Here is a 12254-nt window from a genome sequence, read left to right as displayed (position 1 = left end):
CAAAAAAAGTACAAACAATGTGAACTGCTTGTGTTAAAAAAAAAAAAGGTATGAGGGGAAGGCTGAGAACATGGCTCCTGGGGGTTACCACTGGGTTCCTTCCTGGATGTCACTTTCCTTCTGAAAGGAAACATTCCGTCTTCGCCAGGGACAGGTCACAAGAAAGGCGAGCACGGGACCGAGTTCCGGCTGAAGAGCCTCAGGGGTGAGTTTGCCAAGAGGCCTCTGAGTGCAAGTCCCTGTTCCTGCCCTTCCTTGTCCTGCTGGATAGGCCCCGATGATACCCACACTGTGGGTGGATAGGATTGTTGGAGCTTTCAGCCATCCGTCATCCATGAGCCCCAAAATCCTGAGACACAGAGCCTGAGGTGGGCTGCAGTGAATCCCGGGAACTGACTACCTGCAGACTTCCCGTTAAGGCAGGGAAGGGCCCCCCTTTATCATCTAAGCCACCACTGGTATTGGTCGGGCCACCTGTCCTTTACAGCTGAAGGGACCCTAGAGCGTCACCAGGGCTCCGCCGTCTTCCTGTCTGCTGGACGCTGCTTCCTCCTCACTTTCCACTAGTGAGGCTTACAAAATGTGGGAGGCACCCGCTTCACAGTTTGAGGTATGTCCCAAGTCTGGTCTGGCTTCCTGGATTAGGACAGGTGCTGGATCCCAGGTGCCGTGGCTCCAGCCTGCTATTGGTAGGTGGAGGGTTGGCGTTGAGCTTGTCCCTTCCGGCCGACACGGAGGCCAGCCCTGGGCTGGTCAGAGCCCCCATCCTGGCACGAGGGGGCTGCGCCCACGCACAAGCACACCGCAGGCCTGAGATGCTGCTGAGGACCTTCAGCCTTCACTGCTTCCACCCTCGACTCTGCCGTGAAAACAGTTTGTCCTCTGAGTAAAAAGGTAATGCGGAAGCATCCACATGATGATGGTGACTGGGCTCTGGCAAGTCAGCGTGGAAAGTGGCAGCTGGAAATCTTCACAGGCTTGGTTTGAGTGTGATCCGTGGGGGAAGCATCTGCCAGTGTCCATCAACAGGGTGTGAGACCCCCACACCCTGACAGGGATGTCACCCAGCACCCAAGAGCAGAGCAGCCCCGTCTGGGCTAACATTAAAGGAGCGGACAGCTCGCTGACCTGAGAAGCCAGGCAAAACCTGCACCGCACAGGCCCATTACGCGAAAATCATCGTCTCACTGGAAAGCCTCTCCCACACCCGGATGCCTTCCTGGAGGTTTTCTATCACATGCGTTTCATACACATTTAGAAATAAACAGAGTTGGCCAGGCACGGTGGCTCATGCCTGTAATCCCACCACTTTGAGAGGTCGAGGCGGGCAGGTCACGAGGGTCAGGAGTTCAAGACCAGCCTGACCAGTATGACAAAACCCCACTCTACTAAAAATACAAAAATTAGCCGGGCGTGGTGGCAGGTGCCTGTAGTCCCAGCTAGTCAGGAGGCCGAGGCAGGAGAATCACTTGAACCCGGGAGGCGGAGTTTGCAGTGAGCCGAGATTGTGCCGCTGCACTCCAGGCCTGGGTGGCAAAGCGAGACTCCATCTCAAAAAAAAAAAAAGGAAAAAAATAATAAAAGGAACAGTCAATGTATATCAATACAACCAAAAGGCACTCAAGTATAATTTCGTTTCATTTAAAGAGGCGGAAATAAAGAAATGACACTTTAAATAAAGGGTATGTGAACGGAAACACATTTATTACAAAAAAAAAAAAAACCCCCAAAACGAAAAACAAAATTCACATTGTATTGAGCTACAATATGGCAGCAGATTAAAAAAAAAATATTTTTACACAGTTTAAGATAACTCCTAACAGAACATAGCCTTGTTGCCACGTGACAGGACACAGGATTCCAAGTACTCAGTAGCGGCGAGTGAAGCGGGCGTCGCTGGGCCTGCTCCCCCGGCTCTGGCCTCCGAACCCGCCTTGCATGCCACCGTGTGGGATGGGGTGGCCCCGGGAGGCCCCGCCTGGGGCAAAGCTGCCGCGCCTAGGAACAAATTCACATTGGTTTGACTGTGAAATCATCCTGCTCCCCTGGCCCATCCCAGCCTGCACAGCTTCCCTGGACATTGCCTGCAGGCAAGGCCCCTTCCTGATGCCTTCCCCTCCTGAGTGGTGGCAGGCTCCACAGTACCCCATGCCTGGCCTCATGTCACACTTGGGGGAGGGGGCGTTAGCTGGAAGGACTGGTTGTTAAGCGTCCTCCAAGGTAGGCCAATATGCAAAGCAGGGGAAAGGGGAGCCGCCCCTGGCATGCCTTACCCTGACATCCCTCCTCGGTTCATCATGTGGCCAGGCCCCGAGTGACCGGACATGCTTCTCTCACCACCTGGAAGACAGACGTGCTTTCACACAGGGAACCTGCACACATAGCGTGGAACCCACGGCACATTTAGCCCACTGCACTCCCTTTGGCGAGGCCCCCAGGTACCCGGAACTAGCAGGTCCCAGAAGGACACCTCGGCACAGTAACCACAGACGTCCAGTGTCCTCCCAGCAGAGAGGACTCGGGAACGCCCACTGTCCAACTCCTGGGCCAGACTACCAGAGAGTAGGTGGTGTCTGAAGTGCTTTTCACTCCTCATTCCAGCACTGAGGGCAGAGCACCTCCTGTGCTCACCTGAGGAGAGAAGGCGTGGCCTCCATCTTTCCATCACTTCCCAGCACACCCTGGTCCCAGCCCAGAGCTGCTCCTCACCTTGCCACCTCTTGTGATCCCTGTCCATCATGCCACCGTCAGCCGTGCCCTGCCATGCCCGGTCATCCTCTCTTCGGCCATGGTCCCCCCAGTCACGTCTGCCCCTTGAAAGAGAGACATCTCTGATTTGGATTGCCCCCATCTCTGGCTCTCGTGCTAATAAATGTGGTGGCTTCTGGAGGGTGAATCCCTGTGTTTTTCCCACCCTGTGCCCACATCCCAGAGACTTGGGGGCCCCTTGGTGGGACAGACCTATCCGGTCAGCTGACTCTGTGAGGCCAGGGACAGGTACTGTGGGGTGTGGGACACAAACCTGGGGGGAGGAGGCAGCCCCCGGCCCTCACTCATCCTCTTGTCGGAGCCATAGCCCCCCCAGCCATCGCGGGAGTCCCGGCCGTGGCGCTCTGGTCCTCCATGGCGTTCTGGGTAATGCTGGAAATCACAGGGCCAGGAGGAAAAAAACCTTCAGTGTCAGCCCCCAGACCCCAAGGCTTTTCAGGCAACACGCTAACGATGACAACGACAGTCACTCTGGACAGAAGTGCTGGCAGGCCATACTGGTTCACATGACATAGCTGCCTCCCTGAAATCTGCAGGCCAGAGGCCCTGTGCTCTAGGCTCATAGCCTGGTACACAAAAGGTACTAGTACCAAGGAATCTCCAAGGCAGGTACCCACAGCGCCACCAGAGCCGGAAGGGCCACCAGGGGTCACACTAAAGATGATGCTTGCGAGAGAGATTCCCTGGGTCCCACAGCTCAAATGATTAGTGCCCAGAGCCAACAGTACTCTTATTAAGTGTCTTCTACTAAGGGAAGGTCAGCTTTACAAATCTTTAATGTGTGCATATTCCGGAAATAATTTTTACAAATTTCTTCCTTCCACAGTGAAGGAAGTATCAAACAGAGCCCCTTCATCCAACCAATTGCTAGGCGAGCAAGCATCCTTCCTCACAGTCAAGTTTCTCAGAAGTTTCTGCTGGGTGCCTGGTCTAGGACCTTACGTCTTGCTCTGCTCAGGACATAGGACACAGGACACTAAGAGATAAATGGCTGGTCATCCACTTGGCCAGTCCCACTATTCCCTCCTCTGTGTCACTGTTTTTGTAAACCACATGGCTAACACAGACCAGGAGTTCTTGACCCTGCTATTTCAGGGAAGACTAAGAGAGGGCGAGTCACACTCTATGCCTACTTTTTTGCTGGCCAAGGTTAATATTTACACCCACAGCCTGTTTCTGTGGCTGGAAGCACTTTCCAGCCTGACTTTCACAAACGCTAGTGAGGGAGTTTTGGCTCCACAGTCCTGTTCTTTCTCTTTCCACAAATACGTATGTGGCCTCTGGGGCTTCTGCCCCATGACCATATTGTAGGTGAAAGGAAACTAGAAAAGAGTCCTGGTAAGGAAACCTCCTTGATGCAGCCTGGTCATCGTACATGTCCAAGTTCACCTCCCCATTCAATGGAGAGAGAGCTCTGCCAGGGTGAAGGCAAAGATGGCAGCATGCTCCACCATATGCAAGATGTCCCACATTACCACTGCCTGCTTCCCTGGTCGATTCTTCCCAGCGTGTGCTCTGACACCTCCCCTCAACAAAATAAAAAAAGGGCCTCCTGAAATAAGCTCTCCTTAGTATTTGAAAATTGAACCAACATTTTTCTGTCCAACCAACCCAGGTTAACAGTTCAACAAGGCCCTTAAGTTCTGTGCTAGTTTTCTCTGTAGGGAGAGATCATCATTGGCCTTTGGGGTAACTGTGATGACTCATTTATGACTGTGTGAGGAGAAAGGATCAAATTGCCTTCCACTATTAGGAGAGCGTATCTGACACCTGCATGAAAGTAGCTGGTGGCCAGGCATGCTAGCTTACATGTGTAATCCTAACACTTTGGGAGACCGAGGCAGGAGGATCACTTGAGCTCAGGAGTTCAAAACTGGCCTGGGCAACACAGTGAGATCCGTCTCTATTAAAAAAAAAAAAAAAGTAGCTGGCAATGATAAACACGTTCGTACCGACATGCGCCCACCTCATGTAAACTCCCCACCACCCCAACCTCTGTAGGAGGAATATTACCCTCATTTCACTGCTGGGGAGACAGGCTAGGCAGGAAGGGGTGACACCAAGGTGTGACCCCAGTTCTGTCTGATTCTGGAGCCTGGACATGGAACCACTGGTGTATGTTCCTCCACCAGAGAAAATCCACAGGACTAGTTCTAGGTTTTGCTGCATATAATTTGCCTCCAGGAGCAGGGAAAAAGCAACCCCATGAGGCTGATGGAATTCCTAAGGATCCCAAGACAGAGCTGAGTACTTGGCTATGCTCAGCCACATTAAGGAACCAAGGGGGACAGAAATGGGAAGCTTATGCTGGAGTCCAAAAATGCTGGCAAGAGGAGAAAGGGCTCATGAATGGAGTCTTCAGAGAGGAGGCATCTTCCACACAGCAACGTGCCGCCCCCCAGTTTATAGGGAAAGCCACTAGAGGTCCAAGGCTCTCCTGGAAAGTCTCAGTCTCAACGTAAGATGGAAAGAGAAAATGAAGCTTATTGTTCTAACGTGCTAGCCCCCCAAGGAGAACGAGCACAGATCAGAGACCTAGTTGTTTTCCAAGGCTAAGCGGGGCCCTGGGGTGATGAAGGATGTCCTTAGTTTCCAAAGAGGGCAGGCACTCGAGGACAGACACAGTAACCACAGCCTTCCCAGATGCACCTGTCTGAGTCAGCTGTGCGGCTCCCTAGACACTTCCCAGCAGAGCCAGGTCACACCGCAAGGTTCCCTGGCACTTCTGCACGTGTGTGGTCAGTGTGGGACACAGAACCCCGGGGTCAAGGCTAATAACAGCTTCAGAGTAACTGTTCGGACTGACAGCCAAGACTAACCCCAAATAATCCCAAATTTTCATCCCACACACCTAGACTTTTCTAGTGCTATATTTTTCTCTTTCCTCATTTTGTCTCTCACTCAAGGATAAGGGCAGGAAGAAGGCACGCTGAAGGGAAAAGAACCCATTCTACGGGAAATTCTGTGGCTACCACTGTAGCTTTGGACTTACCTGTCCTTCTCGTTCTCCCATCATTGACCTTGAACCTTCTCTCCTGAAAAGGTAATTTAAATCAAACCGTAAGGGGAGGAATAGGCTTCTGCAAAAAGAAAGGACCATCAGGCCCCCAGTGAAAAGCATCACTTCCCCAACTGGAGGCAGGAGACCTGCGGGCCTGACTCAGCACACACCTGATGAATGGAGTGGGCTCAGAGAGCCCAGGAGTCCTTGTTCTCAGTCAGAGAATGAGCCAGGAAAAAGAAAACCTGCACGCCCAGCAGGGGCCCAACTGACCTGTCCACCGAGTGGTCGGGGTAGCGACCGCGGTCCCTGTGGTCAAAGTCGTGGAAGCGGTCCTGGCGGTTAAAGTCAGAATGGTAGCGCTCATCCAGGGCGGCCCGCTTGGCTTCTGGCCAATAGGCATCATCTCGCCTGTGAGGGGACAAGAGACAGAGATAGAGGGATCCTCTACCCCATATGTGTCTATCACCTTTGTGGGAGCTGGCCCCTATCACTTCACAGAACCAGGATGACTTTCACCAAGATTGTTCTCTGCTATAGAAGACAAGATCTGATTTGACCCCAGTGACTGCACAGCTGTTTTGTTTTGTCCCACACACCCACCTCCCCTGATCAAAGCGGCCTTGGTTTTCTAAAGGGGGAGCCATTAGTTAACTGCCATTTAGTTAAGCAGTCAGTCCTATGGGCTGCCTGCAGATGGCTTCTGGAGCCCTACACAGCCACCTCCGCTCAGGAAGCCACGTGAGCCTCCACCCTGAGGGGCTCTGTCAAGTGCACTTGCCATCTCTTGTGCCCCACCTCCTGTCCTGCCAGCAGCCCCGGCCATGTACTGCTGCACACACAGATGACTATAATGAACTCTCATCAGAAGGCTTTCGTACCGAGGCATACTAGATCCCAGAAGCGTTTACAAGGCCCTTTACAGAAGTTGCACTGTATATGATCTAGGCTCCTCTTCAACCCATGCAATAGAAAGAAACAACAAACAGCGATTTTTGCCAGGTTGCAGTGCACGTGTAAAGCCTGACACAACCACTGCTGGAATTATGCACCTGACTCCTGACAGCAGCTGTGCTCAGCATTTTGTGTTCCTATCTCCTCCTCAGTATGTTTGGGAAATTAAAATTAATCTTACTGCTGGGCATGGTGGCTCATGCCTGTAATCCCAGCACTTTGGGAGGCCAAGGCAGGTGGATCACCTGAGGTCAGGAGTTGGACAGCCTGGCCAATATGGTGAAACCCTGTCTCTACTAAAAATACAAAAAATTAGCCAGGTGTGGTGGCACATGCCTGTAATCCCAGCTACTTGGGAGGCTGAAGCAGGAGAATTGCTTGAACCCAAGAGGCGGAGGTTGCAGAGAGCCGAGATCGTGCCATTGGACTCCAGCCTGGGAAACGAGCAAAATTCTGTCTCAAAAGTTTTTTTTTTTTAATTCTTTATTTCCAGAATAAGCAAAAACAAATTACAATTGATTAACAAAGCCAGGACAAGGCCAGGCACGGTGGCTTATGCCTGTAATCCCAGCACTTTGGGAGTCTGAGGTAGGTGGATCACCTGAGGTCAGGAGTTTGAGACCAGCCTGACCAACATGGTGAAACCCCATCTCTACTAAAAAAACAAAAATTAGCCGGGTGTGGTGGTAGGTGCCTGTAATCCCAACTACTAGGGAGGCTGAGGCAGGAGAATCGCTTGAACCCAGGAGATGGAGGTTGCAGTGAGCTGAGATCGTGCCATTGCACTCCAGCCTGGGCGACACAGCAAGACGCTGTCTAAAAAAAAAAGGCGGGCGGGCGTGGTGGCTCAAGCCTGTAATCCCAGCACTTTGGGAGGCCGAGACGGGCGGATCATGAGGTCAGGAGATTGAGACCATCCTGGCTAACACGGTGAAACCCCGTCTCTACTAAAAAATACAAAAAACTAGCCGGGCAAGGTAGCTACTCGGGAGGCTGAGGCAGGAGACTGGCGTGAACACAGGTGGTGGAACTTGGAGTGAGTCGAGATTGAGCCACTGCACTCCAGCCTGGGCGATAGAGCGAGACTCTGTCTCAAAAAAAAAAAAAAATAAAAAAAATAAATGAATAAAAAAGCCAGGGAAGAGTCTTAAAGGAGATGCAATTGACAGCCCCTCCTCTGGGCACTTGTGACATGACGCTCCGCCTGCCCTAGCTTCCCTCCTCAGAAGGTCTGTGCCACCCTTGAACCCGATTAGTTAACCAGCACTACTTTATCCAGTCTCCTGTCTCTAATTTCTTTTTTCGAGACGGAGTCTCACCCTGTTGCCCAGGCTGGAGTGCAGTGGCGCGATCTTGGCTTACTGCAACCTATGCCTTCTGGGTACAAGCGACTTTCCTGACTCAATCTCCCAAATAGCTGGGATTACAGGCGCCTGTCACCACAACCAATTTTTTGTGTTTTAGTAGAGACGGGGTTCTGCCATGTTGGCCAGGCTGGTCTCGAACTCCTGAGCTCAGGCAATCCGCCCACCTTGGCCTCCCAAAATGTTACGATTACAGGCTTAGCGAGTGTGCCCGGCCTATGCTTCCTTTGAATGAAAGATCTCAAGCTGGACGGGTGCGGTGGCTCACGTCTGTAATCCCAGCACTTTGGTAGGCTGAGGCGGGTGGATGACGAGGTCAGGAGATCGAGACCATCCTGGCTCACACAGTGAATCCCCGTCTCCACTGAAAATACAAAAAAATTAGCCAGGCAAGGTGGCGGGCGCCTTTAGTCCCAGCTACTTGGGAGGCTGAGGCAGGAGACTGGCGTGAACACAGGTGGTGGAACTTGGAGTGAGTCGAGATTGAGCCACTGCACTCCAGCCTGGGCGACAAAGAGAGACTCCCATCTCAAAAAAAAAAAAAAAAAAAAAAAGTCAAGTTAACTCAACTGTGAGGTCCCTAACACGATTCTGAACGCCACGTGTTAAGGGCAGCGCAGATCTGCTTACCGGTCCAGGTCGTAGGGCCGCCGCACCGCAGGCCGCCGCTCCTGCTCGTAGCGCAGTTCCTGCTGGCGCCGCAGCTCCTCGCGCTCACGGTGGATGCGCTCCTGCTCGCGCCTGCGCTCGTGCTCCACGTGCATGCGCTCGCGCTCCAGCCGCTCTCGCTCCATGCGCTCACGCTCCAGCCGCTGGCGCTGGAAGGCCAGCCTTTCTCGGGCAATCTCCAGCCGCTCACGCTCCTCGCGCTCCCACTGCGCCTGCATGCGTTGTTCGCGTTCACTGCGCTCACGTACCCTGCTGCACAACAGTAGAGCTGCCGAAGGGGACCTAGACACCCCCAGCCAGGTCCCAGGGCTGACTTTAGGACGCTGGGTTATGCAGACTCCAGGGCTGTGCCTCCACTACGTGGTCTGCAGAACCATACACTCCAGCGGGGAGAAGGCTTCTCCGGCCCACGGGAGGAGTCCAGGAAAATCCCAGGAATGAGGCCCAGGCTGTGTGTGTGTGTGATCAGGTATAACGTGAACTGGGCCTCATTTATCCAACATTTCCTGGAGCTTGACAAGTGATTTCAGGAAATAGTCAAAAATAAGCAACAGGCCAGGCGTGGTGGCTCACGCCTTAATGCCAGCACTTTGGGAAGCTGAGGCGGGTAAATCATGAGATCAAGAGATCGAGACCACCTTGGCCAACATGGTGAAACTCCGTCTCCACTAAAAATACAAAAATTAGCTGAGCGTGGTGGCATGCACCTGTAGTCCCAGCTACTAGAGAGGCTGAGGCAGGAAGATCACTTGAGCCCATGAGGCAGAGGTTGCAGTGAGCCACTGCACTCCAGTCTGGCAACAGAGCAAGACTCCTTCTCAAAAAAAAAAAAAGCAACAGAGTATCAGAGTATATGCTTCATAGTGAGTGAGTGTGAACTGGAACCTTCACTCCCTAGACCACAGGATTAAATGAGTCCTTGTGAAGTGGGGCTGGCAGGCCCCCCAGGTGTGAGGACATTACCAGTTGTACCTTTTGGCAGGGATACAGATGACATTTTAGCGTGTTCCTCCAGTCTTTGTATATAAAACACAAAAGACAAGAGCTAGACGGTCTCTTTTTTTTTTTTTTGGTAGAGACGGTTGCCCAGGCTGTTCTTGAACTCCTGAGCTCAAAACAATCCGCCCGCCTCCACCTCCCAAAGTGCTGGGATTACAGGTGTGAGCCACTGTGCCCAGGCTCAGATTTTCTTCTTTTGATCCTTTACCTACACAGTTATTAGATATACAGCCTGGGCAATATAGTGAGACCCCGTCTCCACAAAAAATAGTATTAGCCAGGTGTGGTAACTACTTGGAGGCAGAGGTGGGAGGATCAATCACTTGAAACCAGGAGGTAGAGGCTGCAGTGAACTATGATTGTACCACTTAACTTCAGCCTGGGTGAAAGAGTGAGACCCTGTCTCAAAACAAAACAAAACAAAACAAAACAAAAGGGTGTGTGCAGGGAGCTACTAAAAAAAAAAAAAAAAAAAAGCACCTCGGTGCAGTATACCAACTACTGACAGCATTTTCATTGTATCAGAAGTTATCTAGAAGTGATTTAAAGTGTACAGGAGGATGTACATGGGTTATATGCAGAAGTATCACACCGTTTTATATCAGAAACTTGATCCTCTGCAAATTTTGGTATCCGTAGGGGTCCTGAGGTCAATTATCTCTGGGAAAACTGTGTTTCTGTCCCAGCAGAAATGTATAGTCTTGCCTCATTGTGTTCTGGACCCAAATGACTGCAAGTTCCTCAGTTCACCCAACATGTCTTGGATCCTCCCACGCCTGCCTCTGTGGATCTCAGCACTTTCTGGAGGAGACCCTGGTATGAAAGGGCTGCGGTTTACCGGAACTTTTCAGTTGTGTCCAAATGCTCACAACCTGACGGGACACCCAAGCCCAACACTTCCTTGTTTATAGGTTCCTCTAGGGCAGACACGGAGAGGGGTCAAGGGTCTGGAACACTCTAGCGTTTAGCATTGCAGGCTCCTGCGGGTGCCCCCCAGGCTGTCCGTGTTCATTACTCCCCCAGCAGAAATGCCATCTGCCAATGTCTGCATTCACAGGACTATGTGAGATTTTTTTTTTTTCTTCTTTTTAAAGGAATTTTTCTTTTTATTATTATTTTTTTTTGAGACGCAGTCTCGCTCTGTCGCCCAGGCTGGAATGCAGTGGCTGGATCTTAGCTCACTGCAAGCTCCCCCTCCCGGGTTTACGCCATTCTCCTGCCTCAGCCTCCCGAGTAGCTACCTTGCCCGGCTAGTTTTTTGTATTTTTTTAGTAGAGACGGGGTTTCACCGTGTTAGCCAAGATGGTCTCGATCTGCTGACCTCATGATCCGCCCGTCTCGGCCTCCCAAAGTGCTGGGATTACAGGCTTGAGCCACCGCGCCCGGCCATTTTTCTTTTTAAAGGAATAAAAGGGTGATTACTTTATAGGCAGAGCAGTGCCCTCTCCCCCTCCTTTTAAACTAATGGTCCTTATTTTTTATTTGAGATGGAGTTTTGCTCTTGTTGCCCAGGCTGGAGTGCAATGGCGGGATCTTGGCTCACTGCAACCTCCACCTCCTGGGTTCATGCGATTCTCCTGTCTCAGCCTAAGTATATGAGATTACAGACATGCACTACCACGCCCAGCGAATTTTGTATTTTTAGTAGAGATGGCGTTTCACTATGTTGGTCAGGCTGGTCTTGAACTCCTCACCTCAGGTAATCTGCCAGTCTCGGCCTCCCAAAGGGCTGGGATTACCGGTGTGAGACACTGCGCCCAGGGGTCCTTACTTTTAAAACTAAAGTTAACGAAGTATTTCTTCATAGAAAAGATAAATTAGCTGTAATTCGCCAATAACATTTGTGTTTAGTTCTTTCTTATTTAAGAACAAGGCCCTGTCAGGCCTGGAGCAGTGGCTCACGCCTGTAATCCCAGCACTTTGGGAGGCCGAGGCAGGCAGATCACTTGAGGTCAGGAGTTCGAAACCAGCCTGGCCAACATGGCCAAACCCCACCTCTACTAAAAATACAAAAATTAGCCGAGGGTGGTGGCTTGTGCCTGTAGTCCCAGCTACTTGGGAGGCTGAGGCAGGAGAACTGCTTGAACAGGGAAGGTGGAGGCTGCGGTGAGCTGAGATCATGCCACCGCACTCCACCCTGGGTGACACAGAGACTCCATCTCAAAAAAAGGGAAGCCCTCTCAGTGCCCTTGCTGGATCTACCTCACTGTCTTCCCGCTTTCACATCTTCTGGAGCAAATTTGGTATTTTTTGTTGACGTGCACTATTGATGCTGGAAGGCATTCCATCTCCCTGCCTTTACTACCTTCTACAATCTTTGGGAAGAGACTTATTTGAAAAGAGCCATAGGTAGGCTGGGCACAGTGGCTCACATCTATAATCCTGGCACTCTGGGAGGTCAAGGCGGGTGGATCACCTGAGGTCAGGAGTTTCAGACCAGCCTGGCCAACATGGTGAAACCCTGTCTCTACTAAAAATACAAAAATTAGCCAGGCGTG

The 12254-nt window shown here is 51.6% G+C and overlaps 1 protein-coding gene across 1 annotated transcript in view; it reads right to left on the bottom strand.

Moving 5' to 3' along the window:
* Positions 1-1676: 1676 nt before the first annotated feature.
* SAFB (scaffold attachment factor B) overlaps positions 1677-12254 on the bottom strand; it is a 44923-nt gene continuing 34345 nt past the window's right edge. The window contains exons 15-22 of the mRNA XM_011967377.1: positions 9240-9269; positions 8719-9009; positions 6044-6181; positions 5762-5804; positions 3023-3141; positions 2710-2807; positions 2274-2340; positions 1677-1998 (exon numbers count right to left, since the gene is read on the bottom strand). Of these exons, the coding sequence (XP_011822767.1) occupies positions 1869-1998; positions 2274-2340; positions 2710-2807; positions 3023-3141; positions 5762-5804; positions 6044-6181; positions 8719-9009; positions 9240-9269 (916 nt within the window). The 3' untranslated portion in view covers positions 1677-1868. The remainder of the gene's footprint in view (positions 1999-2273; positions 2341-2709; positions 2808-3022; positions 3142-5761; positions 5805-6043; positions 6182-8718; positions 9010-9239; positions 9270-12254) is intronic.

The sequence above is a fragment of the Mandrillus leucophaeus genome, unplaced genomic scaffold, assembly GCF_000951045.1.
Source record: "Mandrillus leucophaeus isolate KB7577 unplaced genomic scaffold, Mleu.le_1.0 Scaffold8, whole genome shotgun sequence".
In the NCBI taxonomy this organism is placed as follows: Eukaryota; Metazoa; Chordata; class Mammalia; order Primates; family Cercopithecidae; genus Mandrillus; species Mandrillus leucophaeus.
Note: the sequence above shows the minus strand (reverse complement) of the source record. Positions and strands in the feature narration are given on the sequence as shown.